At 37.8% G+C, this 16,202-nt stretch overlaps 1 protein-coding gene across 5 annotated transcripts in view; it reads left to right on the top strand.

Annotated features, from left to right (window-relative positions):
• Nucleotides 1–16,202, top strand: part of Kifap3 (kinesin associated protein 3) — a 136,549-nt gene that overhangs the window by 79,711 nt on the left and 40,636 nt on the right. For all 5 annotated transcript variants that reach the window (XM_037211319.1, XM_037211318.1, XM_037211320.1 and 2 more), the window contains exons 16-17: nt 2,382–2,480; nt 5,898–5,983. In XM_037211319.1, the coding sequence (XP_037067214.1) occupies nt 2,382–2,480; nt 5,898–5,983 (185 nt within the window). The remainder of the gene's footprint in view (nt 1–2,381; nt 2,481–5,897; nt 5,984–16,202) is intronic.

Below are 16,202 nucleotides of genomic sequence, written 5' to 3'. Positions count from 1 at the left end.
TTCAGCAGTAGAGTCGTACCATGTAGTTATGGTGGCTAACACAGGGCAGTGGCCACAGCCTGTAACTCACAGGGAGGTATCCTGTGCCTTGGACGTGCAATTTGTACTTACTAACCTGTCTTCTAGGAACAGGACTGTCACACCTGTAGGGTAGTTTGTCCTCTTTTTTGTTTTTTAGTTGTATTTGAAATTAGCTAACTGACTGGAAAGTTTCCATAAAGCTCTTTCACACACCCTTAGTTGTGGTTAAGCTGCTTCCCTCTGCCATGCCCCCGTTCCCACTTCCTCCTTTAGCCCGCAGCACTCAGCCCTCTTCCCCCATGGCACATATGCTGCCCTCCTCTCAGTCTGCCGTGTGGTGAGACAGTAGGCTCCATGTGGCTTTTCATGTCTCTTTCCTTTGCGTTAGCCTCCCCTTTTCTCCATGGCTCCCCATGCCCCATGCTCCTCCCTGCTTAAGCCTTTCCACTCCAATTGTCACCTCGTTGCTTGGGTTGTACCTGTAATCTATTACTTCCTCTCCCTTTACCTGTCCCCACAGGACCCTTTTCTAGTTCCCTGGCTTCCACCTGTGCTGCATGGTGAAACACAAAAGGGTTAAACCTAGGGTCCACATCAGAGGAAAACTACTCGTCGTTCTGGTCTTGAGTTATATCACTGATAGGTTGGCTTTGCTTGGGTTTTAACTGTGTAAGTGAAATTGTGCTGATTTTATCCTATATATATTTATGAGCCCCATCCATCTATGTTACGTATAGTTTTGCTCTTTTTCATTGCTGTATATAATATTATATTATAAATATATTCTTATCTTTTGTACCATTGATGGGTTTTTTGGTATGGGGCATTCAGGATAGTAACTGTTTAAATAATGTTTCCTTTAGCTGTTAGCGTATGTGCTCATTTCTATTAGGTGTGTACCTAAGAGTAGACTTGCCAAGTCAGAGAGTTGGCATTCTGTTTAGCTTTCAGTAAATGGTGCCAGTTTTCAGTCCAGTTACCAGGGCAAGACAGTTAAAGCTGCTCTTTGTCACCCCACTGTAGGCATTGTCAGTCCGTTAGCTGCAGCCTTCCTACTCTATCTCCTCGTGGTGTGAATTTCAAGTTCCCTGATAATTCATGCCATTGACCTCTAGTTTGTGTTTATTGTCCATTTAGGTTAGGCATGGCCAATAAAATGAGTTACCTATGTAAATCTTTTGTACATTTTCTTTTTTGAGGTTTTTTAATTTGCTTTGTAATTTTAATATTTAAAAGGCCATCTAATGATATAGTCATATTGTAAAGTATTCCATTTCAAAAGTATAGTGTATATGTATTTATTTTCACATACCCTTCTCACAGCCAGAAGTTTATAAATTAGAGTTAATTAAAAGAAACTAGATAGTTGGGGAGTAAAAATTAATGGACAGAAGATGAAGAGCTTGTGAATCTGCAAAAGTTAGAAAATGACCCATGTCTTAGAATGTTCTGCTGTAATTTAACTGAGAGTGCTGAGATATTCAGAGTGAGTTGACAGCAGCTCGGAGTTTTACTGTGTTTAGATAGTCTCTAATATGAGCTTACCACAGCGAGAGATATGTGTGATTTTAAGAGCTATACAGGGAAAAGGGAGTTATGTACATTTTCAGTGTTGACAACCTCCTAGAGCAGACCCTATCTGGAAAGAGAGTGGTTCATAGGAATGGTTTATTTAGGAAATTAGTGATGCGAATCATCTGAGGCAGATTAGACCTGAAGAGGCCCACAGTTTAGTTCGCATGGCTAAGTAGACACTGTGGTTACCAGGAAATATGTTTCTAACATGTCATTGAACTGCTGCCAGGAGTTGATAGCAATACTCTATCAATAAATCACATTTCAGTGGATTTCTATAAGTAATTATATTAAATTACAAGTTTTTAATACTAAACATTTATTAGTTAACACTATTAGCATAAAATATAAATATTTATAATTAGCCCTTATGGTAGCATTTTATTATAATAATTGGATTGAAACAAAAATACCTCTTTTATGCCAATATATGTAACATTTTACTTTGTGGATATTATTAAACAAACATCTTTTTATAATAGTCCATTTTCTTTTTCTTTTCCTGTGTTTCTGGTGATCAAACCCAGGTTGTCACAAATACTAGGCAAGTGCTCTTCCACTGAGCCACATTCTACCCCAAGAGTCCAATTCTAATAAGGATTTATACTTTAGAAGATGTCACTTTTAAACGTTCTTCCTATGTGAAGTTAATATGGTGGGGGGAGGGGGGGCGGTTTAACTCAAGTGCTGTTATTTGTCTGCCTGTGACCATCACTCTGTTTCCAAAATGTTTGAGATCAGTGTGGAAAGAGAATTCTGTCATGGAAGCTTCTGTTTCCTTTCAGCTCAGCAAGAGGATGATGAATTTGTGTGTCAGATAATTTATGTCTTCTACCAGATGGTTTTCCATCAGGCCACAAGAGATGTCATAATCAAGGAAACACGTATCCTTTCAAGGTTTAAAATGTATAACAATAATTTACAATTGTAGAAGCATTCATTTTTGGTGTTTTCTTTCAAATGTTGAAATGCTGTATAAAACAGCAGACTTTGAAATGAATTTAGATGGAATCTCTTCTCTGTGGGAATCGTTTAGCTGAAAGTAGTATGGGATTAAAAGAACATCTGAAACCTTCAGTACTCCAGAATCAGACCCTTTGCGAATGCCAGCATACCACCAGTGTGAAACCCCACTTCACCTGACAGACCACAGAACAAATTAGTACACTGAGAACAGCCTAGAAAATGATGGTTAGACTTGTATACGAGAGGTACATGACACGTTGGTGCCTGTTAGCATTCTTGCTATCTCCAATACCCTGAGGGTCTCCATTTCAACTTTACTCTCATAGCTTCATGCATAAGCCTCATAGGGACTTCCTGTGGGAAATCTAATGTATCTCCACACTGCTTGCCTTCAAGGACTTTCTCTGGAACCTTGGTACAATCCTCCATAAGCCCATAAATCCTCATTCAGCATATTTGCAAAACCAGTCCATGTGGACAGTACCGGGGTACACAACCTGGTGGTGCAGCAGTCTCCGTGTGCCCGGGTAGCTTTGTGCCCGGGTAGCTTTTTTTCTTCAGGAAGGTGCCCTGGAGCTTGCTGTTTCCGGAGGAAAGTCTTTGAAGTTTTGCACTATAGAACCTGTAATGGATGGAGTCCATGGAAATGTCTTCAAAGCGCCTTTCCTATCGTTCTGTTGTTTGACTGAAAATTACTTCACTTTTTCTTAGTAATATTAATCTCTTTAAAACCTACAGCCTATTTGCCTTAAGCTTTAATTACACTCCTATTCCTTTAATGGTCAATCTGCATGTTTTTCACATCTTTGCTTTGTGCTTCAAAAACCCAGCTAAGAGGTGCCAGCAAGAAGATTTCCTAGCCTGAATACTATGCTGTCTTGAAATCTCCTCCACAAAATTAATTAGTTCATTAATTTTGAATTCACCCTCATTCAAATTTTTGGGACCCAGACAAAATATAAAATATTCTTAAAGTTTGGTAGTGAGTTGTAGCCTTTAAAGACTAAGTTGTTTCTCTAGCCCATAAAAAATTCTTCATGAAAAGTCACAGCATAAAACAGAATGGCAGCCATGTGTTGCTAGGGGACTTCTTTGAAAGACAACCTATTTTATCTTAAGGATTTTTTGTGAGTACTAAAGAGGGGCTTCACTTATAGAGGCTGAGAATAGCATTACCTATGTGTATAAACATAGATAGTTAGAAGGCAATTTGATGCTTTATCAACTTAACTAAACAGCAGTAGTCAGTTTTCCCTAGGTCCTATAATCCTCCAAGGCATGGATTTTTTTTACTGAGTTTACAATGTCTGGATTCCCTCCTATGGAGCAGGCCTCAAATCCAAGAAGACACTCTTTGGTTACCCCCATAGCAGTCAGGGCACTATTGCACAGATGGGCACATCTTGCCTGGCAAGTTGATTTGGTAGTTCATAGGGTTTAGACAGAGGTAAGCCCATTGATAGCTCTTCTCTCCTGGCAGCTATCATGTCACCTCTGGCACTTGGAAGGCCGGCCAGCAAGGAGATGCTTCCCAGCTCAATTGCCACTTCTCTATTAACTCAAATTGTGTTTTGTCTCATGCAGTAAGGTCTCATCGTCAGGTTTGTGGAAAACCAACAGTAATGAGAAGAGCATGCATTGTTTTGGAGGCCTCCATGGTCTCTCTCCCTGACCAGTAGCAGACAGGAGGTAGCCCACCCCTGGCCCTGGGGATTTTATTTAGTAACTCACTGCCTGTAGAAGCGCACGGTGTAGATGTCCAGAGACTCTCCCTTCAAATTCGTGTGCGAGTGCGTGTGTGCATATGTGTGTGTTACAAAATAATAGATTTCTATACAACTTAACATTTGAATTATTGCCTTTTAAAAACCAGTGCTTACCTAAAATTTGTATATTGTTCTGTTTTCTTGGTTCCTATCTTTGCTTGTATTTTATTTTGCTATTCTTTTGAATTGACTCCCACTTACAATGAGGAGTTTTGTATGTAGTAAAATTATATATAAACAATAAAATAGGATTATCTGAAAATAGCTAGCTTGTCATTTTAATAATAATTTAGCATAATATAGAATTCCAGGTTGACAGTTATTTCATTCAGCAATTTGAAGGTATTTGTCATCCATTTAGAATTGCTTCCAAGGAGAGCTCCGTAGAGTATTTTCTATCCTAATTCTGAGAACTATTTAATTTCCTTTGTCCTAGAAGTGACTTAGTGTTTTGGTTAGAAAACTAAAAGAATGTTTACTTTCTTAGCATCAAGTTGTTTTACTAGAATTAGATTTAGAATCCTCAGTCAAATTTTACTGTGGATTTTCACATATAAAGTCGCCCCTTCTATGCCCCCTCCCCAGGAAAGTTCTCTTGAACTATAATTTTTATTATTTATTGTATCTATTGCTTTGGATTTCTTCTCAGGGATTTAAATATACAGTTCCGTATCGATCTTGTATTTATTGTGTGTATTATGTGTGCATGTTCCTGTGTGTGCAGGTACATGTATCTGCAAGGGAATGTGCACCTGTGTGTGGAGCCAGAGGATGACCTCAGCTGTCATTCCTCAGGAACCATCTCCCTTACTGTTTTCATACAGGGCCTCTCATTAGCCTGGAACTCAACAAGTAGACTAGACTGGCCGGCCAGTGATTCCCAGGCTTCACCTACCTCCTTCTCAGCACTGAGATTACAAGCTCACACCTTCATGCCCACTTTTTAAATGTAGTTTCTAGGAAATGAGTTTAGTTTCTCACATTTGCAAGACTAACACTCTACTGTGAGCTCTCTTCCTAACGCCTTGCCTATCCTTATTGTGTTTTAATTTTCTAACCTTTTATCCATTTAGTTTTTATATGTAAGTTGTCTTTCTCACTGCCTTGTACTTCTCTTAGGAGTCTGTTGTGTTTATTTTTATGTTCATTTTCTATTTCATGTTCTTTATTGAACTTTTTGTTTTTGGGGGGTTTTCTAATTCTGATTTATATATGCCATATATATTTTGCTATTTCCTTAAATTCTTCTATTTTAAAATACCTTATCTTATTTAAAATGACTTGTCTCCAGTTTTTTTCTTCTTACTATAGTAACTTTATGAGATTTGACTGATTCATTATTTGCTCTTATTCACTTTCATAGGAAACAAGTTTCCCCGAATATCATGGACGTGACATATCAAGAAAGCAGTTATAGCTCTTTCTGACGGAGTGTGTGTGTGTGTGTGTGTGTGTGTGTGTGTGTGTGTGTGTATTCATGAGTGTGAATGCTGCCATATGGTGTGTATAATTTTTATATAACTGAAGAGCTACAGTCTCAATTCATTTTCTTTAACCACTTTTATTCAGAAGCTCCAGCATATCTCATAGACCTGATGCATGATAAGAATAATGAAATCCGGAAAGTCTGTGATAACACATTAGATATTATCGCAGTAAGTATTCTCTCTACAATAACCATTTGATTTTGTGAAAGAGAAGACATTGTGAACCTAATTTCAACTATTGAGTGCTAACACAACTTTGTATCCTGTTAAGAGCTAGAAAATTCTGTGTAGGTCTTTTGACCATCAACTCTTAACCGTAGGCTCTTTAGAGAGGTTTGTACATAATCACAGAACACGGGCTAATCTCTGTGCCATCCCAGAATCACTTTACTTTTGGAAAAGTATAGAAGGGAAATTGATGTCAGTGTCTGTAAAATGAATCAAATTTCATGTAAACGATTTTTTAGTTATTTGATCATTTTTATTATATACATAGACTCATTTTGTAAGGTACTTAAGAATGAGAAAATACAAATATCTTCATGTTAGTTATTGTTGGTCCTGGGGTATTTTAAAGTATACCTGAGTAGACAGATGATCTACGTCTTAGGTTGGAAACTGGCTGATCCTAAAGATTTTTCTCCAAAACTTAGGATGCTACTCTAGAGTTCTTCTGGGACCTGAGCCTTAAGCTAGGGTGGGCCATGGGCTTGAAGCTTTTTAACCTCCGCTCTATACCACTGATAGAGCCCGCTTGCCACCTTCTTAGAACTGCAGTTCTGCCATGTTTTAAAAGTTTCTTTTTTTTTACTTTATTTTATTTTACAATATAATTTAATTCTGCATATCAACCACAGATTCCTCTGTCCTCCCCCCTCCCACCCTCCCCAGCTTTCCCCCGAGTCCACCCCTCATTTCCATCTCCTCCAGGGCAAAGACTCCCCTGAGGATTGAGTTCAACCTGGTAGACTCAGTCCAGGCAGGTCCAGTCCCCTCCTCCCGGGCTGAGCCAAGCGTCCCTGTATAAGCCCCAGGTTTCAAACAGCCAGCTTATGCACTGAGGAAAGGTCCCGGGCCCACTGCCTGGCGATCTCCCAAACAGATCAAGCTAACCAACTGTCTCACTTATCCAGAGGGCCTGATCCAGTTGGGGGCTCCTCAGCTATTGGTTCATAGTTCATGTGTTTCCATTCTTTGGCTATTTGTCCCTGTGCTTTTTCCAGTCTTGGTCTCAACAATTCTCGTTCATACAGACCCTCCTCTTTCTCGCCAACTGGACTCCTGGACTGCAGTTCTGCCATGTTTTAAAAGTTTCTTGATTGTAGCCTATTCAGTACTTCAGGGAGCCTAGCAACCTCTTTAAACAAATCAATAAACTTTTTTTAAAAAAATCAAGTAACTAGTTCATTGAAAATAAACTGAGTTAACATTTCTGTTAGTGATTTCATTGTGAAGTAGACAATTAACACCAGGAACTTTCTTGTTAATTTACAAGATTTTATTTTGGAAATTATTTGATGCCAGCTTCTTTTCAGATTAGACTACCTCATAGTGGTTTTGAATTAAATTGATATGGTGTTTTAGCTTTGATCTAAGTCAGAATATAGAAACGATAGGTAGATGATAGATAGATAGATAGATAGATAGATAGATAGATAGATAGATAGATTTCTCATATATGTGTGTGAGTATATATATGTGAATATATATATATATATATATATATATATATATATACAGAGAGAGAGAGAGAAATCTTTACCAATATATCATATCTCAAAATATTTAATACTCTTAGGGAACAATTTAAGGTATATATACCATTGTCGAATATATCACAATGTCATATATATATATATATATATATATATATATATATATATATCATGTACGATAAGAATAAGAAGCATCATAGAGTTCCACATGTGATTCTGTTAAAACAGTGAGGACAACAGTGAGCTGTCAGTATTGGGCATTACTTTCATGTACTCCAGCTTCCCCCTGTTGAGAAATGGAAGATATGTTTAGACTGGCATATTAGGCATTTTGCTTTAGAATGTAAAAGAGTGGTAGTTCTAAAGATAACCTCAGTCTTTTTTTTTTTTGAGACAGGGTTTCTCTGTGTAACAGCCCTGGCTGACCTGGAACTCTCTATAGATCAGACTAACCTCAAACTCACAGAGATCCACCAGCCTCTGCCTTCCGAGTGCTGGGATTAAAGGCCTGTGCCAGCACCACCTGGTGATAACCTGGCTTAATATAAAAATATTTGGCACAAATATGAATGTGTTATAGGGTAAAATATTTTATTGCTGTTAAATAGACAATGAGTTGACTTCCTTGTCTTATACTTAGATGCCTCCTCCTCCTTCCTAGACACTGAAGCCTCCCTCCTTTTCTGTAGCCAGAAGTTTTGTGTTGGTGTTTTCTTAAGGTCTATATGTTACTTTATTCCCTCACTTCTTCTATTAAGTTTATGTTTATCTTGACTTCTGCTTCCACTACTGTATTGAAATACTCATTTTTTTAAAAAAGGCATTCATTTTTTCTAAGTCCAGTGAGCATGTTCAGCTTTCATTTTATTAGTGATTCCTTCCTCCCTGGAGAGACTTATAAATTCTAGTCAGCATTAAAATTTAAAGCAACAAAGAAAAAGACTGTTAGATAATTATTGTAAAGATCTTTCTTGTCTTGAAAACTTCAAAGAAGAATCAGTAAAATTAAGCTGTGATATAACAGCTTGCCATGTTTATATGGCTCCCTACAATGCCATCAGATCACTTTCAAGTTAGTATAAAAAGAAAATCCAAACAAGTATTGAAAGATTTAGTTTACTTGATCTCTGTATATCTCTCTGCACTGGATGTACAAAATCAGTATTTGATATGATGTCATATGGTGGTTGTCTGTTCACATTAGAACACTTTCATTTGAATAACTTACTTGTTAAATAGACTAAACTATTAAAGATAACACTCAGGTGTGGGTGATTGTGTAATTGGAAGCCCTGCTCTACTGTTCGACTGGCTCTTATACCGGTTGTGTTTCTTAAAAGTGAAACCCAGCAGAGCCAATGGAAAGGCACGCAGTATGGAAGCAAGTCTTGTTCTCCTGAAAACAAATCTGTTTTACCTTTCTGCCATTAGACTATACGGTGGAGCTTTAGCTAGACAGTAGAGACTTACAGCAGACTCTAAAACCATGCTTCTCCTCACTTAGGGAGATAATGCTGATCATAATTCAATGTTTGACTTTCAGAAAGTGGAAACTTGATCTGCTATATCTATAATTCATCTGATTTTTTTTAACAGATATGATAATCTCAGTAAACCACTTAGGATTGTAACCACTCGGTTTGCAGTGACATCTCTGATCCCTAGGGACTTGCTATGAGGACTAGAGAAGATGCTCATATACACTTAGCACATGGTGATCTGGTGTGTTATGATTAGTCTGAACCAACACTCAAACCTAGTTGAGGAATTTATATGTAAATTATTGGGACCAATATTTCCCTTCCTTAGGACAACTAATAACTACGTTACTTGCTTTCATTTTGATTTTTAAGTGTCATAAGAAGATAACCTGTTTTTTTTTTAATTAATCCAAAGTTATTCTGAGTATGTACTTTGGACAGATATATTAGTGTTCATAGTTTATACTTGAACTTATCCCACAGAATGGATGAATTTGCAATTGTTTTAAAGTCTTATGCTATGGTAATTAACAAAATAGAACAATTAACTGAAAACCTTTTTTAGGACCTTTAAATCATAAAGGAAATTGCTTTTTCTACTGTGGAAATACCTTGTTAGATGATTCATGATCTGATTTTATTTTATTTTAATTTTCAAGTTAATCTCAGACCAAAATTATACTCCCAGTTTCTGAGCATCCTTATTTGGGAGAAATTTGAGGAGCAAGCATCTTTTAATTTTTATTATTTGAGAATTGTATGCAATATGTTTTGATCATATTCCCACTTGACTGACTTTTCCATCTCCTCCCAGATCTACCCCCTACTTTATACCAACCTAACTTTGTCTCCTCATTCACTTTCTTAAAACCCATCAAGTCTTATTCGTGCTGCCTATTTACTCTAAGGTTTGGGGCTATCCACTAAGTGTGTTAGACCTCCCAAGGCCACACCCTTAGTCGACCAAATGTGCCCTTGCTACCCTTAACCAATAGCTTCTCAGTTAGCGATGGGATTTTGTTCCCCTCCCCATGCTGGCATTTTGACTGACCTGAACTCTCGTAGGTCTGTGCATGCTGTCACAGCCTTTGAGCACATATGCACAGCTGTGCTATTGTGTCCTTGTAGCCATCGCCATCTCTGGCTCTTACAGTCCTCCTGCCCCTCGTCCACAGTGATCTGCACAAGCCATCTTAATGTGTTGTTCCACCTGCACAAAAGCTGCCAAGCTTTGGTTCTCTGAGGCCTGGCACTGTTACTGATCACAATAGAGGATGCAAATTGTCCATGCTAAATCTATTTCAGAAATGAAGGAACAGGAGCATGGCATCATTTGAAGCAAGAGAAACGTTGATTGGGAACAGCAAAGGTGGTGAGGCACTAAAGAAAGATACCAAGAGACAGTGTCAGATCTCTGGCAGTGCTAAGTAATAATGGCTAAGTGATTTATTCTATGAGGACTTAACGAAGAACCCTGCCTGTGACAACAGTGGATGGCCTTTTAAGATGCTTTCACTGCTAGATTTCCTTTTCCTACAGTAACTATTACATCATAATTTAAAAATAACAATATGTGGATCTGTTTATAGCTGAAGGCTATTTATATTTAAAGAAAAAGCTTCTTTACCACTCAAGATAGATAACGGGGAATAACAGTAACAAAAATTAAACACTGAATGCCTTAGGTAAAAATGCCATCTTCAGTAAAGTATTTGATCCCCAAATTTTGCAATATTTTGCAAATACTGTTATAGTGATGATTTATTTAATGTAGTTGGGCTGGAGGCCTGGACTCATGAATTGAAACAGATGTGTGATGGTTCTTTGTGAACTGAAGAAGGTTACATACTGCATACTGCAATCTCTCTGGTGGTAGCAGTAAGTTGTCGCTGTATGGCTGGGGTTGCTTGTAGCTTAGAGAGGCTTGGATGGTGACACTGCAGGAATGAGCAGGGAAGCCATATGAGAGAACGTAGGTACTTGGACTTCTAATATCTTAAGGCTCTGGGCCTTGGGAATCATAAAAGAAGAGAATCTACACATCTGTCTACAGGGCTTCTAAAACTCAGTTACACTTGTGTCCTTCAGCTTCGTGTGAAGTATTTGAGAACCTTAAAAATTCCTCTCAAGCTGGGTGGTAGCGGCGCACGCCTTTAATCCCAGCACTCAGGAGGCAGAGCCAGGCGGATCTCTGTGAGTTCAAGGCCAGCCTGGTCTACAGAGCAAGATCCAGGACAGGCACCAAAACTACACAAAGAAACCCTGTCTCGAAAAAAAGAAAAAAAAATTTCTCTCAAACTGTCAAACAAATCCCTCTTCAGACATGACCGGGTTGTTGTACTTTTAAGGCATGTTTACTGTGTACATAGTGTGTGCCAGACACTAAGGTATACTGGCACATAGAACTCAGCAGTGCCAAGTCCTTAAGTATTGAAGTTTACAGTCTAGACCCTGGAGAGCACTGAGATCCGTTATCTGAACATGGGAGCTAGTCATCCCAGAACAATAGTGTGACATGGCCCTTCAATACATGTCCTGTACCTGTTTCGTAGTATACAACAAAGGTATAATTATGTCCTCTGCTACAACACTAGTGTCTCTGTCTTTCTAACCACCAGTGTCCTGGTATGTGCTTTCATACTAACATGCTTGGGCCACTGAGATTTCATATGGTAGTTCTTTCTTTTTCTGTAACTAATTATGATCATGGACAGAATGAATGTGTTTTAATAATCAAATTAATACCCAGCTCTAGTATTTTAACTTAGAAAAGTAAGGTATTATTATAAGTACAGAAAACTTTATATTGAATAGGGCAGACCTACTAAATGAGATAAACTATATATAGTACATCAAAAAAATAAATAAATGAGATAAACTAATAAAGGTATACATGCAGTCTCTATATATAGTTAATATTCCTCACAAAGATTTCCAAGAAAGCCTATCAGACAGAGAAGCTGGTTTGTTTAATAATCTTGCTACCAATGAGAACACTAAAAATGTTTCTGACAATACTTAAAGTTACAGAGAAAAAAATTATTGGGTTAGGATTAGAAATCAGGCATTCAAAAAGCACAGAATGCTTAATAATTGAACAAAATGGGTAGATGATAAGTCAACTAATCCTCTCTCTCCCTTTACCTCCCCCACCCCGTGTGTGTGTGTGTGTGTGTGTGTGTGTGTGTGTGTGTGTGTGTGTGTGTGTTTGTGTAAGTGGAGTTACCTGTGTTGGTTAGGATAACCTTATTCCTGGCCCTCACTTCCTGCCTTCTCTGAGAACAGGGTATCTGTTGTGCATTGCATCGCATGCTTCACTAGCTAGCCTGTGGACTTCTGGTTCTTGTCCCGAGTCTGCCTCCCATCTTGCTGTGGAAGCACTGGGTTAGCAGAGGCATGCAGTGGCTCAGCTTTATGTTGGTTCTGGGAATCTGAAATTGGGCTCTCACAACTGAGGGGTGTGCCTTTCACCCCTGAGGCATCTCCCAAGCCTTCCCCGCACTTTTCATTGGCATGTAATTTGTAGACACAGAACAGGGACTGTTCGATGCATTGTTGATAGAACTTGTAGAATTATCTTGCCAAACAGCTAGATCTGGTTCTTGATTGGTTACAGACATGATAATTTTTATTTATCAGTGTAAGCACATTTTTTAAAAATTTTCCTAATTCTATGCAATGAAATTATACATAATGCCAAATATTTGGCTGGCCCTCTTTTGTAGTTCATTGTTGTATCACATAAGCAAAAGCAGAAATTTAGGATATTTTTCCTGCTTGTTAGAAATTAAACAAAAGAAAATACATATGCATAAATGTTTGTATATTCCTTCCCTGATTCTTACATATCTTTAATTTTTTTTCAATTTGATTGACCACAGTTGGTCTTGAAACCCAAACAAAGCATAATAGAGAAAAATCACAATTTCCTAATTAAATTTCATTTAGCTATGTATTTTACTTTGAGGTTTAAAGTGGCACATTTGAAATGCTATTGTACAGGTTAGTCTTCTCAGTACTTTAAAAAAAAGTTTGTCTGAGGAGATAATTGTACCTAAAGGTCTGCTTTAAAATTTGCCTCAGTCCAGACTACGTAAAGGTCCATACTGGAGACAGTCATGTTTAGAAAGAGGCAATATACACATAAAACCCAACAATTTTATTAAATGTATATTTACTATAAATATATGTGTGTGTGTGTGTGTTGTTGCAAAAATATTTTTAAGTTTTAAGAAGCCTCTTTTTTGGAGCTACTTAGCCTTAACAAAAAACTGGACTATCCTAGACTTGTTTTAATTTAGTATGAAAATTTTTATTAAATAAACTATATTACAGTCTCAATTAGGGGCTGCCAGATTAAAGAAGGAAAAAATCTGTTTCCTATCAATTGCTCCAGGACACAAAGCAGATCTGTGTAGCTCTGTGTTATCCTAGAGTGTGTTAATCAGATACAAGGTGTGACGGAAGCCAGTGACAAGAGTTTCCCTGATAGTGCCCAGACTCTGATAATAGGCTGGGTAAGCCTTCAGAATGGTTCAGTGGTTAAGCAGTAAACAACATGATGTATAACTTCAAAAAGGATGGTACATTCCATGTAAAATCAAACCATAAGTCTTTCGTGACACATTTGAGTTTATGGAACCTGAGTGCCTAAGATCCTAAAGTCAGAGACTGAGAAGAGAAGAAAATAAAAGGCAAAGCATGTTTTCCTTTAAATTCAGGGTAAAATCAAAACATAAAGAAGAACCCAGTGATACACTCCTCATGAAAAGTACATTTCAGCAGTGAGGAGAAGTCTCCTGGAACATTCCCCCAAAGGCTGATGGAGCTGGATGAGATGTCCTCACTGTGACTGAACTGCTTCAGTTCTCATAGCTGTTTCCTGGTGCGGGATGGAGAGTGGGCATGTAAAAGCATTAGGAATCACAGAGGGATGTCATGGGGAATTGCTATTAGTAGGCTGAGTTTATTAATTTTCACTCGACTCGTGAACTTACCAGTACTCTTAGTTATTCGGGATAATAATCTTTTAATACCTTTATGAAGTAAAAGGTATTTATCATAGGGTTTTATTTACAGAGTGTTAGCACTTAAGTAACTCCTAAATTTGTATTTTTCACAAGTGAAAAACCTGAGACTAAAACTAATTAAAATATCTTTTAGCGAGACGTATACTTCACTTAGCTGCAGGAGTCTGATTGGGATCTAGGTCTCTTGACTGCTACCTGAGTGTCCTTTGTGTCATACCATATCACATTATTAATGCATGTTAACTCAGACTCTAGATACAGAGAAAGCATGATTTTACTATGGCTATTAAAGTTTATTCCTCAAGATTCCTGAAATGCCAGTGGAAGACTGGCTAGGATCACAGAATGATAATCTGTCGAAATATAAGGCGTTTCATTGATTTTCAGTGAAACAGAAGACAGAATATATAAAGAAGGGGAAAGTTGTGTGTTTGTGGGGACAGGGAACTGGGCTGTAAAGTTCCCTATGTCTAAAATTCTCACATTTTTAGTCCTATAAAACAACAATAATGGATGGCAATTGCTTTACTTCTAATTTCGTTATCCAAAAATGTGCTTTTGAACACTCCTGCAATAAAAACCCAGGGCTACTCCTTAGCTTGCTAAGTACGCTCTCCACAGAGATTTAAGTTTCATTTAATTTAAGTTTCATTTAATAAGATAACTCTTAGATTTTCAGCAATTCTGATAAAGCTTTTCAGAAACAGAAGTCGGTCGTCAGAATCTGTAGCAAAACAACCCTGTCTCATCTTTTTCTAGCTAATATTTATTACCGAGGAATAAATTTAAAGTATTTAAATGAATAATATGTTACAAAATAGGCATTTAGTTCTAAGACACTTTATTTTGTACATATTAGAAAACACAAGTTAGGTCATCACTCATTAGAAGAAACTATAACACAAGTTCAGTGTCTGTAAAATGTGTCATACTTAGCCTTTAAATTAAGAAGACAATAATGCTCAACATTAGCTACGTGTGGTAAATGACTTACACATAAAGACCAAGCTTGATGACCTGAATTTTATCCACGGGCCCCACATGATGGAAGGAGAGCCAGAAGCAGGTTGTCCCCTGACCCCATGAGTGCATGGCACTCATGCAGTGTGTGCCCACAGTGAATAAGTAAGGGAATAAACTTAAAATGTAGAGAACCATTAAAAACCACACACTATGATTTAAGGCAACTTTATCTACATAAAGATATTGTGAGTAGTTTTTAGTAATGTTCAAGTTTCAACAAAAAATACTTTTATAATTATGAGATCAAAATATTTTCAAAAAGTGATATTCTAACTCATTTAGATTTTAATTTTTTTTTTTTTTTTTTTTTTTTGTTTTTTCGAGACAGGGTTTCTCTATGTAGTTTTGGTGCCTATCCTGGATCTTGCTCTATAGACCAGGCTGGCCTCGAACTCACAGAGATCCGCCTGGCTCTGCCTCCCGAGTTCTGGGATTAAAGGCGTGCGCCACCGCCGCCGCCACCGCCGCCGCCACCACCACCACCTGGCTGATTTTAAAAAGAGAACCTTTAAGAACTTGATCACCTTGATCAAGATTTCTTGTCCTTTGAATTAATGACATGTTGTTATAACGGAGAAGTATACGTATCTACTAAATCTCAAGGCCACCTCTTATACTGGCTGTGCTGAATATGGCAGTGTGTAAATATTGCTGAAGCTTTTGTAAGGTGTAATTTTCTATTTCCTAAGTGATAACAGTTTAATGGTGATTAATTTCCCTCCTCTTACCTTTTAATTTTGCCTCTTTCCCCAAGTGTTTTTGTTGTGACGCTTTGGGCAGTAACACACTTGTCAGTCATCACATTAGTCTAGACATTAGACCGCTTTGGAGCGCAGGACTGAGGCTTAAGGCCATTTCATTTCTGTAAGTGTGCACTCGAGTCAGAAACATTTCATTTCTGTAAGTGTGCACTCGAAGTCAGAAACATTTCATTTCTGTAAGTGTGCACTCGAAGTCAGAAACATTTCATTTCTGTAAGTGTGCACTCGAAGTCAGAGACATTTCATTTCTGTAAGTGTGCACTCGAAGTCAGAAACATTTTCATTTCTGTAAGTGTACACTCAAAGTCAGAAACATTTCATTTCTGTAAGTGTGCACTCGAAGTCAGAAACATTTCATTTCTGTAAGTGTACACTCG

Source organism: Peromyscus leucopus, chromosome 15 (genome assembly GCF_004664715.2).
Source record: "Peromyscus leucopus breed LL Stock chromosome 15, UCI_PerLeu_2.1, whole genome shotgun sequence".
Lineage (NCBI taxonomy): Eukaryota > Metazoa > Chordata > Mammalia > Rodentia > Cricetidae > Peromyscus > Peromyscus leucopus.
Note: the sequence above shows the minus strand (reverse complement) of the source record. Positions and strands in the feature narration are given on the sequence as shown.